We start from the raw sequence: 15,315 nt of genomic DNA, 5'->3' as shown, positions 1-15,315 counted from the left end.
TGAATTACTATGAACAACTATTCTCCAATATGATTTTTTAATTACCAATATGTCTTAGTGGCTACTGGAGCAGCTACAACAGTATTTGCAAGAGCGCTGGCTCCAACTGTGCTCACAACTGCATTGTATCCGTTGACGTCATCAGCAGTATAGTTGACAACATCTATGGTGCCGTCAGACTCCAGCAAGCTGTACCTTCCCTTCACCACTCCACCGTCACGGGCTTCCACATGGGTTTTCCTGTCGCCAGTCGAGGCATCGCTGACTCCATAAGCGAAAGAATATCGTGGATGAGCCTTAAAACGAAAGAAGTTGGGTGTATAATAAAGTATACTTCTAGACTGAAGAGCGACATTGAAATTTGTAGAATTGCTCATGTACTTTGTGCATATAAGACAAGAAATACTTACATTATAATTAACAGCTGGAACACCAGCAGCGATGGTTGCAACAGGTACAGCAGCGGAAACAGTTGCGATAGGAGCAGCAACAGTAGCTACAGGGGCAGCAGCAATTGCTGCAGGGGCAACAGCAGCTACAGCAGGAGCTGGGTGAGCACTGGCTCCACTTGTGCTCACAACAGCATTGAATCCGTTGACGTCATCAGCTGCATAGTTGACGACTCGGATTGTGCCATCAGGTTGCACGAGACTGTATCTTCCTCTCACCACTCCTCCGTCACGGGCTTCCACTTGAGACTTTCGGTCTCCAGTCAAGGCATCACTGACTCCATAAGCATATGAGTATTTAGGATGTGCCTGAAAACAAAGAAATCAATGAGTTATATATTTAATCTAGCCTGTTTTCAGTATTGAATTGTGTGTAATGATTTACATTCATAAAAATTTTACAGAAGAAAGTAAAATAATGCTTACGTAATAATCCACAGCAGGAACACCAGCAGCGATGGTTGCAACCGGTACAGCAGCGGAAACAGTTGCTACAGGAGCTGCAGCAGCAGCAACAGTAGATACAGGACCAGCGGCAATTGCGGCAGGGGCAACAGCAGGAGCTGGGTGAGCACTGGCTCCACTTGTGCTCACAACAGCATTGAATCCGTTGACGTCATCAGCTGCATAGTTGACGACTCGGATTGTGCCATCAGGTTGCAGCAGACTGTATCTTCCTCTCACCACTCCTCCGTCACGGGCTTCCACTTGAGACTTTCGGTCTCCAGTCAAGGCATCGCTGACTCCATAAGCATATGAGTATTTAGGATGTGCCTGAAAGCAAAGAAATCAATAAGTCATATATTTAATCTAGACTGTTTTCAGTATTGAATTGTGTGTAATGATATACATTCATAAACATTTTACCCGACCCTGTTGCCGAGTGGTTAGCACATCGCGCTGCGACGCCAAAGGTCCCGGGTTCGAATCCCGGTCGGGCTTGGTTGTTTGTGAATGTCCATTCATCAATTTCATCATTTCATCACTTATCCCCATCTTCGCAAATTAGCCAAGAGGCACAAAACGCGAAGTAAAATAAACTAAATCAATCAATCAATCAATAAACATTTTACAGAAGAAAGAAGAAAATGATACTTACGTAATAATCTACAGCAGGAACAGCAGCTAATGTAGGTGATGCCACTACGCCTCCAATTCCAATTCCTCCTGCATACGTCAGCGCGCCACCAGCTGAAGCCACTGCTACGGCTGCAGCAAAGGAAATCAAAAACTGAAAAAGAAAATATTTCAGAATCGTAAGAACAATTATTATTACATTTAAATGTGTAAAGTTCCAATGACATATTGGCTCTTCAAATGTATAATATAACGAATGGAATTAATTATTTTGTTTTGAATCATGGAATTTTACACCCCTTATTTCATTTTCGATTGCCGGTATTAATTAAAGAAGGTTTTGTGTCTTGTAGCTCCCTCTCCTTTCGTTAATTCCTTGATGGAATCTATTGCCAGAATGTTCAGATTGTTAAATACGTTTGAATTTGTTACTGGTTTATTATTTTAGAAATTTTCATTATTATTGTATTATATAGTGCACACGTTGCAACAAAACTAAGTTCAGCTTAATACATTTCCCTGATAGCAGCAATATGGATAAATAGATAGATAAAAGAAAATTCTTTTATTTTGCAGTCTCAGTTCATATAAACTATTTTTAGAAAACTAACTTGAGTTAAATGAGCTTTATTATGCCTAATTAGTCACTCGTCAGTCTCTATAGCATGCCATTGGAACTTACTACAAGTGTGTTCATGATGTTCTATCGTGTGATTGTACCCAAGTGATTGTAGTACTGTAACGCACCATAACTTTTATACACAACCTTTCATTTGCGAAAGTAACATTCCTTCAGTTGTTACTTCCTTTTTGCATGAACAATCGCTTGATACTATTTGTTTGACCTTCATCCAATGTAAATATTGGCAGAGAATAATAACCTTTATGTATAAAATAAACGAGTGTAACTGAAATATAAAACTTGAAAAGCTGGCAAAGGATTCATAAAGATATTTACTTCAGCAAACATCTTTATGAACAGTCGAATGTCAGAAATTGATAAGTTATATTTTTATAGGTTGTGAAACTATTTAAGCTGTAAATGTGAAATTTGCTGAACTAAAATATTTACAGAATACGGATTGGATTCTTCATTTTCTTCTAGATTGGGTCACCCATTGGATTACCCTACTGAACAGTTGAAATCAAATGATACATATGGATTACTGAGAAACTATATGAGCTGTAAACATTAAAGTTTGCAACATAAAATATACACTTAATACTAACATAATGCAATAAAAAACATCTCAAGCATAGTGTCCGTCTGTCTGAGGGGGTCAAGTGATGCTAAATCAACAATCGATAAATGTCGAACCTTCGATATCCCAGAAACTAATGAAGCAACAAACCTGAATATGATGTACCGAAAGACATTAAAATAAAATTTTTATTCGACAAAATATTCGTGATTTGTCCATAAATTTTGCCTGTTCGTGTCAAGAGTTGAAGAATTCGGTACATATTGATTACTCGGAAACTACCACAGACAAAAATATTACAGAGGACTGAAAGAAATACCAGATTCTAGTATAATAGGATATTCCTTTCAAATTATTTGTCTTTATCTACCAGAGAGAGTTAAAAATCGATATTATACGCGTAGTAGTCCCTACCCCCGAATCAAATACAAGAAGTTTTATTGCACAAAAGAAGTTTCGCTATATAAGAAGTAGTTATAGTATTTTCAAAATTACTAACGTCCTTTTAATAATAATTTTATGTATGATATATAACATTTTGCTATCACATATACGATTGTTGTTCAAATACTAAAGAAATATCCGTATAATAGTTTTTATTTGTTCTTTAAACGTAACTACATGAATGGTCCCGATCATCCTTTCGTGGCGACCAGGATCTGAGGAGCCGCCAAGTGGACATTCCTTAATAACAGAATGTGTATGTGTGTGTGTGTGTCGAACAAGGAAACTACAAAGTTAAAAATCTATGCATATAATGCATATATATATATACAGGGTGTTTCTGTAACTTCGAAGGGCAGACAACTACGCACAACGTGGAGGGGAACCATAAAAGAAAGAGAAAAGAATCCACCGCGCATGCCCTGGAGAAGACGCAACGTCAAACTCGAGGTGTGAAGTCTAGATGCACTCGTGAGTGTCGCGGCTGCAATCAGTGCAATGGAGTATAGGCTAGAGGAACTGGCTGATATGGTGTTTGTGTATGAACGAGCAAATGGGAACTGTAGGAAACCAGATAGGTTGTATCGGACCACGTATCCACGGCGCAGACATCCATCGCACACCATGTTTCCCAGACTTTTCCAACGATTACGGAAAACGGGGCAAGTGCGACCTCAATTCCACGTGCAAGGAGGACGAAGAACTGCAAGGACACCCGACCTTGAAGGAGCAGTGCTGGATCGGGTGGAACAATCCATTAGTACACGGGCTGTGGCACGTGAAATAGTGTGGCCCATAGTACTGTTTGGAAAGTTCTGAGGGAGCAGCAGCTGCACGCTTACTATCCACAGCGGGTCCATGCCTTGGGTCCAGCTGATTTCGCACCCTGCGTTGTGTTTAGTGAATGGATACTGCAGCGCTGTATGGTCGACCCCCAGTTCCATGCCTGTGTGCTTTTCACTAATGAGGCCTGTTTCACGAGAGACGGGATGCTGAATAGTCGCAATAGCCATGTATGTGCCGATGAAAATCCCCGTGTCACAATCGTGAAGGGCCATCAAGACAGATTTGCTGTAAATGTGTAGGCGGGCATTGTCGGCGAACATGTAATAGGTCCGGATCTTTTACCGCCACGATTAACTGGACCAGTGTACACTGTATTTCTGACAGACATCCTCCCCGAGTTATTGGAACATGTCCCACTTCTCGTTTGTCAACGCATGTGGTTTGAGCATGATGGGACCCCAGCTCACTTCGTAGCTGGTGCTGCTGATATTCTGACGTAGACCTTCCCTCAGCGGTGGATAGGGAGAGGCGGGCTTGTTGCTTGGCCTGCCCGTTCACCTGATCTATCCCACTTCATTATTTTTGTGGAGTCATGTCAAAAGTGTTGTCTACGAGACACTTGCGAGTAATGTAGAGAAACTCAAGAATCCTTGCAGCCTGTAATTTGGTTTGAACGACTAATGAGATATTAGAGCGGACGCGACAGAGCTTATTGCGACGCTGCCATGTCTGTATGGAGGCAGAGGGCCACACTATGAAGAACTTCTCTAATAATGGCTGCAGTTACTACTCATTAAAGCTACTACAGTGATTCTTCTGTGTTTGTTTTCCACTTCACCAAACATCTTTTATGGTTCCCCTCCGCGTTGTGCGTGGTTGCCTGTCCTTCGAAGGTTTTGGCTTGTAACTTTTGACTGGGGCATTTCCGGACCAGGGTTCTCTATCTAATTTTGTTGCCTTTGTTCCCTTCCATCATCCCTGCAAATCTGTAACACTGTCACAGAAACACCCTGTATGTATATCCATTATATGTATAGATTTTTAACTTTGTAGGTTCCGGGTTCAAATTCTGGACTGGGTATGTGTGTTCTTTGTGAGTGTCCCTCATAAATTATTTCATCATATCATCACTCATCCTCATATTCACGATCAGCCAAGAATAGTAGAAAACGAAGTAAAATAAACTAAGTCAATCAATCAACTTTAAACTTTCAACTTATGTTTCTGAGGACACCAAAAATGATAGTGTGACGCTGAAAGTGTCCTCATTATGCAAGAAATTTTCAAAGGGCATTTCTATTTTTAGATCCAGTGAAGTATGTACTTTTCTGATGATCATGACACCATCAATATTTGATTCTGTATTATAATATTGCTGTTTCTTTCTACTAGTATTTCTGTACGCCATTTTTCTAAATTTTTGGTTAAATGCTACTCTTAGATGAATGACGAACTAATAAAATGGATAATGGGTTAACAGTACGGTATATGCATGTATTGACCAGCGTTAGAACCCGGCTTTTGAACTATTACTCCCGTGGTAATTGTAATAGTGTATATGGTGCCATTAAAATAATTTGCTCACCTGGATCAACCAAAATTCACTGTTTATAGTTTAAATTGAAAAAATAACGTTCGTCGGACTGTAACAACTATGGATATCTCAGAAAATTTTCATTAATAGGCCTGTCAAAATAGCTAAATATAATATAGCAAACTTAAATATTGTAATAATAATCTTGAACAATAAAAATGAATAATCATTAAAATTAATAATGTATTCTTTAGGCAAGGGACAACATTTTTGCATTTTTATTATAATATTTCTAAGACACATAGTTGATATATCTACAATTCATCTACAATCATTGGCTTGTTCACTGTTCGCGAGAGGAATGTAATTTGAAACCATTTGCATGAATACAAGGTTATGTAATTTATTATTTGACATTTATCCCTCAGAGAAGGCATTGACAGTATTATGTCACTTTCCCCAACTGGACAGTTACTATAAAAGGTGCAATAAACAGGGATCTCCCCAGAAGAACCACAAGAATCAATATGAACAATATAGCAGTAAGTATCAAGTAACTTATGAGTTATATTACCTTACGTATATGTTACTTAATGCCCTATTTAATGATTTAGGTGCCTCAGATTAAATATTGTTATGCGTCTCATATTTCTAGAAGTCATAAATTCATTATGTATGGGAGAAACTTAGTATGATTTATAAAGAGTTTTGTGTTATGTTCCCTCCATGTACAGCATTAGAAGTGTAGTGGTTTTTTTTTTTTCATATAGCTGCCTTTTTCAAAGTTATTTCTCATTCATATGAAATTCGGTTTGTAAACTGTAACGCGGTGAAAAAATCCTCCTTAGCCCAAAGATACGGCCTTGGATGTTAAACTAATATTACCTGCTCATTATTTACTCGAGAAACTTGTGAGCCATCAGCGTGTCTTAAAACTTACAGAAAACGTGCAATCTCTTTTTAAACTCTCTTTATATAGATATAGTGTTTAATTGATTAGTATAATTGCTTATAAATTAGTTTTAAAGGGTAAAAACATGATTCCCTCATTTTCCGAAGCTGTCACAAATTGTTTGGCGGTAGGCAAGTTTCCACACGAGTGGATTCACTATCTCCTCAATTCTGCAGTAGGGGAAGACATTGGCTTTAGCTGCTTAATTAAGGCAATCATTCTTTCAGATGTTTGTTTACTATCTTTGACACGCCGCATGATTTTGCACTTTCAGATATTCTGTGTCTTTGGCTTAGTCGTATTCACTTGACTTGGTTCGTAGAAGTTTAAGTAACTTTTACAAATAATTTAAGCATTAGTGATATACAGTATTGAGAACAATGTGCAAATAGCTTTTGTTGTTTAATCGTAGTGAGGGAGTAGAACGATAACTCCTTCAATAATGAGGAAAATACATTAAAACTGTAAAGATGTAGATGCACAGCATTTTTGAAATTCGAAATACTGTGAAAAATTACTCAAATTTCCGAACTATAGATTATCCAATAATCAATAACAAAATATAATTTTACTTACATTTCTATTATGGCTATTTCATATTTATGTGGTGAAAATGATCTTTCATATTATACCTAGGTATAATTCAAGATTCTCTTACTCTTTTCCAGTCTCTGATTTCCTTCGCTGCTGTAGTAGCAGTGGCATCTGCTGGTGGAGCTTTATCGTACTCAAGTGGAATTAGAATTGGAGCACTAGGTGGTCTTTCTGCACCTTCATTAGCTGTTGCCCCTGCTGCTGGAATACCTGCTGTTGCTCATACAGGAAATATTGTTGCTGCTGCTCCTCTTGCAAATGTAGCTGGCGGTGCTCTCACATACACAGGAGGAGTTGGCAAGGGTTCAGCTGTCGCTATTAGGATCGGACAACCAGGTGTCTTGGGATCTCCTACTTTAGCTGTTGGCCCTGCTGCTGGAATACCTGCTGTTGCTCATGCAGGAAATATTATTGCTGCTGCCCCTCTTGCAAATGTAGCTGGCGGTGCGCTCACATACACAGGAGGAGTTGGCAAGGGCTCAGCTGTCGCTATTAGGATCGGACAACCAGGTATCTTGGGATCTCCTACTTTAGCTGTTGACCCTGCTGCTGGAATACCTGCTGTTGCTCATGCAGGAAATATTATTGCTGCTGCCCCTCTTGCAAATGTAGCTGGCGGTGCTCTCACATACACAGGAGGAGTTGGCAAGGGCTCAGCTGTCGCTATTAGGATCGGACAACCAGGTATCTTGGGATCTCCTACTTTAGCTGTTGGCCCTGCTGCTGGAATACCTGCTGTTGCTCATGCAGGAAATATTATTGCTGCTGCCCCTCTTGCAAATGTAGCTGGCGGTGCTCTCACATACACAGGAGGAGTTGCCAAGGGCTCAGCCGTCGCTGTAAGGATTGGACAGCCAGGTGTCTTGGGATCTCCTGCTCTAACTGTTGCTCCTGCTGCTGGAATTGTTGCACCTTCTGCAAGGATAGTCAATGTTGATGCACCTATTGGAACAATTGCTGCAGCATCTCCTGCTGTTGATTATTACGTAAGTAACTATTCATTTTTATTCATGATTCATTTGAACATTTTTATATGGAAATATTCCTTAATGTTCTACATAAGACACAAACAATATATATTCGTCATAATTTTAGGGTCATCCTCGATATTCCTACGCTTATGGAGTGAGCGATGCCTCAACTGGCGACAGGAAGTCCCATGTGGAAGCCCGTGACGGTGGAGTGGTGAAGGGAAGGTACAGCTTGTTGGAGCCTGACGGCACCATCGATGTTGTCAACTATACTGCTGATGACGTCAACGGATACAACTCTGTTGTGAGCACATTTGGAGCCAGCGCTCTCACAGGTTCCACTGTAGCTGCTTATGCACCAGTACCCACAAATATCTATGGTTGATTTCTGGAGGAGATGAAAGTATACAACTAGAGGAAAAATTCAGGAATGAAAATCAGTCCTAGAATTTTCAAATTCACAAAATGTATCTCTTCGTTGATCTAATGGAAAACTGGGATTGAAAAATTGAGGCACAAAAATCCTTCTGTGTAGTCACTCTCTTCTGTTTTAACTCTAAAACACTTGAGAGAAATTGTGTTTTACTCTCCGGCTAATAAATATTGAACACTATAACTGGCTTTTAATAAATTGGACTTCTTAAGTAACATATTCTCTGGTTTAAACTTCAAGGCAAATGCAAACTATTGAGAGAACTAACCTTATATCTAAACCTTGTATGGAAACACAAAGGCAATAAATTTAGATTCTAGATTACAGAAAATAAGTGATAGTCATAGCAGTAGCAGAGCCGTCATTTCACCTGCTTAGGCCTATCCCTACTTGCTCAGTCGAACAGCTTTCCCTGCTGCCCGGCTCGCACATCGAGCCAAACTGTTTTTACCCGGTACTTCCTTTTCAAGGTGCATACCGGGAAACGCTTTATGCAACAATTGGATATCCAACATGGTCCAGCAGGCTTGAAAAACTTGCTGGAACAAAAAAACGAACATCATTGCAACTGAATTGCAATATTTACAATTCTTGTTTAAAATGCTTAACAAGAATTGAGTATTTACGGAAGGGATCCAAGCAAACATTCGTTTAAGCAACATGGAAACAGTATCCTACGATACAATTTGGGCTATTGTTGCTATTATTGTTGTAATTATATTTGTATATTTTTTGTTATGTAACTTCACTTTCTTGCTCCCTTGTGTTAATCTTCAGTGCCATGTTTGAGTCTGTACTCCCCTAAGTTATTTTCTGTGAAGGGGAAACATTTACATTAGTAAGAGTACAGCGTCTTGAATAACGTAGTGTGGAAAACGACCCAAGATACTAGTTCCCGAGACGGATGACAACATAGATGGCAGTGGGATCAGTACGGCTGCTAATTTTCTTATGAAAGTAATGCGGCTTAGTTAGTTTTTTGAAATATATTGTGTATATTTATTTGTCTTGAAAGGCGGTACGTGAATTGATGGAAGCAGTTATATTTGTAGAGTGGTTTGCAGTCACGAAATGGCATTAATTTGGAAAGAAAAGTAAAATAAAATTAATAAATAAATAGCATGCGTAACACAAGAAGAAACATCGAAATGTGATTCCGGACGTCAGGTGTTGGATTGTGTGCTAGAGTTTATTTTTCTTTGTTATTAGAATATAAATAGTATCCTGAAAGATATTTCATACCGAGCCGACAAACCACAAGTGTCGCATGGAAGCGAGCAGTCCGTAATCAATGCAGCCTTTCGAACCGTAGGGACACAAGCTCTGACTGCACCGTTTCCTCAAGGAGATTTTACACCAAAGCAACACGCGACAAACGATACGGGGATTTCACACCAAAACGACACGGGTCCTTCGATCCAAGGCAACTTTCTTACCGAAGCGACACGCGACAAATGTCGCTTGGAAACGAGCCAATCAAGAGCAACATTTCAGATCGTAGCGGTATGACGGGCAGCACAAGCCAGCATTAGGTTGGGGAAATCCTCAAGCGATAAGTGTTGCGTGCCGCTTGTCACTTTGGTGCGCAATCTCCCTAAAGCAAGACACTCATTGCATCGCGCATGCGCGAACAACAAACCACAGCAACATGTTGCAAGCTATTGAGGAAATGGCCCAGTTTGAGCGACAAAGCGACACGTGTGGCTTATCGTGTCGCCTAGATCTGTTGTTCGCTCAATTAGCAGCAAACGCTTGCTAATAGACTGAAGGCACCATGTCGCTTGTCACTTAGTTGGGAACTCCCCTTGTAGCACGTCGCTTTGGTCTGAGCACCCTTCCTTTAAGAAGCTTTCCGAACGAAGTAACAAGTAGCACACGAATACGCCATATGAATGTGTCGCTTGCTGTTTCGACCATCATGCGCAATGAATGCTATTTTACAGTCTGGAAATGTTTGTGTCACTAGTCACATCAGTGTGAACATCCCGTGTCGCTTGTCCCATTGGTCTGAAAGTTTCCTTACACTCATGTCGATGGCACTAAGGAAGTTTTGTGAGTTTCCCTTTGTAGTTCCATGCAATCATCACTATCATCATTGCCGCGATTAGTTTAAAGCGGAAGAAAAGAGACAGTAAATATGAAACATACAAATGCTTCAGTGTGTATATCTTTAAAAGAAATGATGATGATGATGATTCATACACAAAAATTTAGTTACCAAGAGCATTCCACGCGTATTTTTTCTCCCGTATTATTAATGAAAGTATAACGATAACAGGACGTGGTCGACTGTCTAGAATGTTCGTTAACATCTTCGCCACCACTGTACCAAATATCATAGCAATTATCACATTCACAGAAATGCTTCATGTAAAAGAATCAGACGTTGCAGCGAAAACTCCATTTACTTCCATTATAAGTAGATGAATGCCATGCAGTTGTACCGACACCAGCGCCTCTAGCGGTATCATATTCTAGTGGAACCAGCCAGAGAGCCAGAACAGTGCTGTTTTCCACACTAAGGCGCTGTTGTAAGAATAACCCCTTATCTACAATTACTCTCAGAAACGCGTGCATGAAGAAACTGTAACAATTTACATACCTGTCAGAATCAGAGTATTTTCCGTGGTTTGTAAGTTGGTTTTTTTATATAAATGTCTACTAAAGCACATTTAATTTACATAATACTTTGTTAAAATTGGAAAATATATCCCTGTATCTTGCGCACTTCGCGCAATCGCCACGTTCAATGTAATTGCCGGCAAATTTTGAGACTGTTAAGTAATTATAATATTTTCTATCTCTATGTCGGAAACATATTTTGGTATGTGGCCTAGAATACTGAACACTTACCATATTTCTCACGCGAGCGCAGGAGTCAGTGCATTGGTGTTTAAAATAGGTATATTTAACCAATTACTAGATTTTGTTCATTAGAGCCTAATAATTTCTTATCCGAAAAAGTCAACAATTGTGATATATAGTGACGTATTCATAATATTATTTCTGGGTATGTTAAAGCTTTTAGTTGTGCTGATTTGTGTTTTTTTCGTTTTGCTTTGTTTTTGTTTGTACACTACACAGTACATTAGGAATGCTGATATTAAAAAACAAACGTAAATGCACTAGTGCATAGGATTTTAGTTATGGAAGAAACCATTCGAACCTAACAAATGATAACTAAGGGATGGATTATTGCATAAATTTATGCTATTTTTACTCACACAACTGCATAATTTGGGGATATATTTTATCCAGTGAAAATAATAGGCAAACAGAGAAAATTTGGAGTAGTTTCAAGCCCCTTTTAATATACAGACTGGGAATCTTGGATTTCAGATCAATTGTTAGAATATCTTTAAAGAACAACAATTTTTACACATGCCACAGTTCCCTCCCATTGTAAACGCCTCCATTTTCCCCAACACACTTGTTCCCTTCCCCCCCCCAATATTGTTTTCAGGAGAGTTAGTGGATATTTTTACTAAATTACAAACCCCACCAATTGGTTAGTAATACACATACACGTATATTTGCTATGCATATTTTTTATACAGCATCAGATTGCCATTGAATTATATGTATATGAATTCGTTCAAATGTTCGAGCAAAATATTCATTTGAATAAAATAGTGTTTACGCAGACGTGATAAACGGTTTTCTACGCGAAGTAATTATTTCGTGGTATAAGCTACGTAATATATAATTTATAAAAATTATTCCACGATTTATTGTCGCATTTCAGTGAACGAGAACTATTTTGAAAAGATTTGCATGAACTGAAGGTAACAATATTAGCATTCAATGTTTATCCTTCTAAAAGGACATTGACATTCGTGTGCTACTTTCCCAAGTGTAAACTGCAGGTATAAAACCCACAAGAAACCAAAACTTCTACAGAACATCATTAGATTCAACAACATGATCACTCTAGCAGTAAGTATATTTCCTTGTATACGTAAATACAGAGAGTAATTTTAAAGGAATGTTGATTACAATTTAACCTAATGTTATAGAATTCAGCTTTCAGGTATTGCATTTGTTCTGAAATATTTAACAAATCTCCAGTTCTTCTAATTATAAATATTCTAAAACATTGCACGATATTGATGTTTGGAATATCATATTTTCAAGTGCAAAAATGAATGTATTTAATTAATTTAACGCCCTTCTTTTTATTCCTACCTAGTCTCTGATTTCGTTTGCTGCCGTCGTAGCAGTGGCCTCCGCTGGCGGGGCATTGATTGGAGGCCCAGCTCTTTCGTACACGGGAGGATATGGACAGGGTGCAGCACCTCTAACAACCGTTTATGGTGGTTCTCCCGCTGTCCAAATTGGTCGTTCAGGTGGATTAGGATCCGGTGCTGCCGTTACAATTGGAGCTGTTGGAAATCCAGGAGTGGTGGCGAGCCCGGCATTGTCTTATGGAGTTGCTCCACTAGCAACTGTTGTTGGTGGTTCTCCAGCTGTCCAAATTGGTCGTTCAGGTGGATTAGGAGCTGGTGCTGCCGTTACAATTGGAGCTGTTGGAAATCCAGGAGTGGTGGCGAGCCCTGCATTGTCTTATGGAATTGCTCCACTAGCAACTGTTGTTGGTGGTTCTCCCGCTGTCCAAATTGGTCGTTCAGGTGGATTAGGAGCTGGTGCTGCCGTTACAATTGGAGCTGTTGGAAATCCAGGAGTGGTGACGAGCCCTGCATTGTCTTATGGAGTTGCTCCACTAGCAACTGTTGTTGGTGGTTCTCCCGCTGTCCAAATTGGTCGTTCAGGTGGATTAGGAGCTGGTGCTGCCGTTACAATTGGAGCGGTTGGAAATCCAGGAGTGGTGGCGAGCCCTGCATTGTCTTATGGAGTTGCTCCACTAGCAACTGTTGTTGGTGGTTCTCCCGCTGTCCAAATTGGTCGTTCAGGTGGATTAGGAGCTGGTGCTGCCGTTACAATTGGAGCTGTAGGTACTCCATTGGCTTATGGAGTTGCTCCAGTAGCCACTAAAATCTTTGGTTGATACTTCCATGAATTGAAAGTATCCAGTGAAATAATATTTAAGTATGAACCATATCTCTTCAATTATGTCACAAACTTATTTTCAAGGGAGTTTCTACAAAAACTCATCATTTTACAGACGGAAGCTTTGTATAACATTCTTGAGACAAGTTTTGCAATAAATTTTCAAGTCTGTTAATGCATTATTATATTTATTTTTCTTTTAGTCATTTCCCAGGGCTTCTGTAAGAATTCTGGGAGCTTGAAGGAAACGATAATCGTAGTGCCCATAATCTGTATAGGCTTTGCAAATTATGCAGACAACCAATCACCCCTTAATACCTTTTAACCTTTTCAGATTTCGGTTGGTAAGCATGACGGTTTCAACATTTAACATATTGAATATATTCATTTCAATTTAGGACGTTCATGAAAGTCCAGAGCGTAGGAAGGGACCGGGGGTGTATTGTCAATAATTCTGAAAATTTTATACTACGGACCCCTTTCATTTCGAGGATAACGATACCTATGAAAAGTGTCGTGAATAATGTTTTCAAGGTGTATTTTTAATACACTTTTCATTTTCTATGCTAAGGAGCAAACAAAATCCAGTTCGACTAACATAGATAAGTCCTTAGGTATAGAATATCCATTCAATACATACTGAATACAATATATACTGATTATAGTGGTCAACTTGATTTTGTACATACGGAAAAGAGAGGAGGTTTGAAGAAATTTTCACGCTAAATTAAAAACTTTGCAGTCGAAATTTTTCTATCTTTTGCTGTGACGAACTTTATTTTATGCAGAGACACGCTACATAACAGTCGCGTAATCCCGTTAGCCAAAGTTAGAGCTTTTCAGTGTTGCATGGTTTCATTATTTGAAAGGAAATTCGTCGTATGAGCTATACTAATATCAAGGCTGGAATTTTTTCTGTGTCGTCTTGTATCGTTTTGTTGTTTTCCTCTTCTTACTGTTTCAGCAAAAAATGGTCACTCAGTACTGTATCTGAAACTTCAAGTAAATAAATAAATAAAATCATATGCAGTAACACTCTTTTTCCTAATCAGTTGCTTTCTTTGCTGCAATAAATCCATTTAACTCTAGATATTGTATCAATGGTGTTTCACTATTCTTTGATAAGTATAGACACACACACAAGCACACACACACACACACACACACACACACACACACCACACACACACACACACACACACACACACACACACACACACACACACACACACACACACACACCCACGTGTTATGCTAAATTACATCATGCGCACAATGAAGGGAAAGTGAACTTCTTCTATGACTGACCAAGACTGAGTAATAGCTTATCTTGTTCATCAATTCCTGTCAGAGAGTGACGTCCTTTTTTTCGAAAATGAATTTCTATAATAGAAATATAGGATGTTTCATATTACACGTCTTTATTAATTTTACTCTAGTCATTGCAATATACCTTTTGTCAGTACAAATAAATAAGTTTGTATGATTATTATTATTATTATATGTACTATAATTAACAATTTATGTGTATCAGTACATATTGATATGTTCAGAAATTACTAGAGAAATTGTTATAAAATTTGATGCCCAGATAAAATAATATTGCATGTTGATTTGACCGTGTTGACCACGTGATCCATCATATACCTTTGGACACATCAAAATAGGTTATAGCCACAAATTTTAGAATTTGATAATTTTGACCAGAGTGTCAAAAAAAATAATTCATCTCGAAAGTGAAATTCGGGGCTTAATCCTTTTCGGGTTCAATCAATTCACGTTTTTCTCTCGCGCTTAATTCCTTTTCAGATAGAACTTTATTTTATGCAGAGACACGCTACATAACAGTCGCGTAATCCAGTCTCT

General features: G+C 38.9%; 1 protein-coding gene across 1 annotated transcript; it reads right to left on the bottom strand.

Moving 5' to 3' along the window:
• Nucleotides 1-41: 41 nt before the first annotated feature.
• LOC145989005 (uncharacterized) lies at nucleotides 42-4,230 on the bottom strand. The gene is made up of 5 exons (XM_083124305.1): nucleotides 4,015-4,230; nucleotides 1,549-1,680; nucleotides 876-1,223; nucleotides 411-758; nucleotides 42-296 (listed from the first exon to the last, which is right to left on the bottom strand). The coding sequence occupies exons 1-5, from the start codon at nucleotides 4,228-4,230 to the stop codon at nucleotides 42-44; spliced, it is 1,299 nt and encodes a 432-aa protein (XP_082980431.1).
• Nucleotides 4,231-15,315: the final 11,085 nt, after the last annotated feature.

This window comes from Lepisma saccharinum, chromosome 6 (assembly GCF_977018435.1).
Source record: "Lepisma saccharinum chromosome 6, izLepSacc3.1, whole genome shotgun sequence".
Lineage (NCBI taxonomy): Eukaryota > Metazoa > Arthropoda > Insecta > Zygentoma > Lepismatidae > Lepisma > Lepisma saccharinum.
Note: the sequence above shows the minus strand (reverse complement) of the source record. Positions and strands in the feature narration are given on the sequence as shown.

What these genes read in the sequence shown, in the direction of transcription:
- LOC145989005 (XM_083124305.1), bottom strand. Translation starts at nt 4,230, where the DNA reads ATGGCCCTTCACGATTGTGACACGGGGATTTTCATCGGCACATACATG. An exon ending in TTCCTGCTGTAGATTATTAC is followed by an intron (nt 1,224 to 1,548) that starts GTAAGTATCATT and finishes CTTTGCTTTCAG; the next exon opens with GCACATCCTAAATACTCATA. An exon ending in TTCCTGCTGTGGATTATTAC is followed by an intron (nt 759 to 875) that starts GTAAGCATTATT and finishes CTTTGTTTTCAG; the next exon opens with GCACATCCTAAATACTCATA.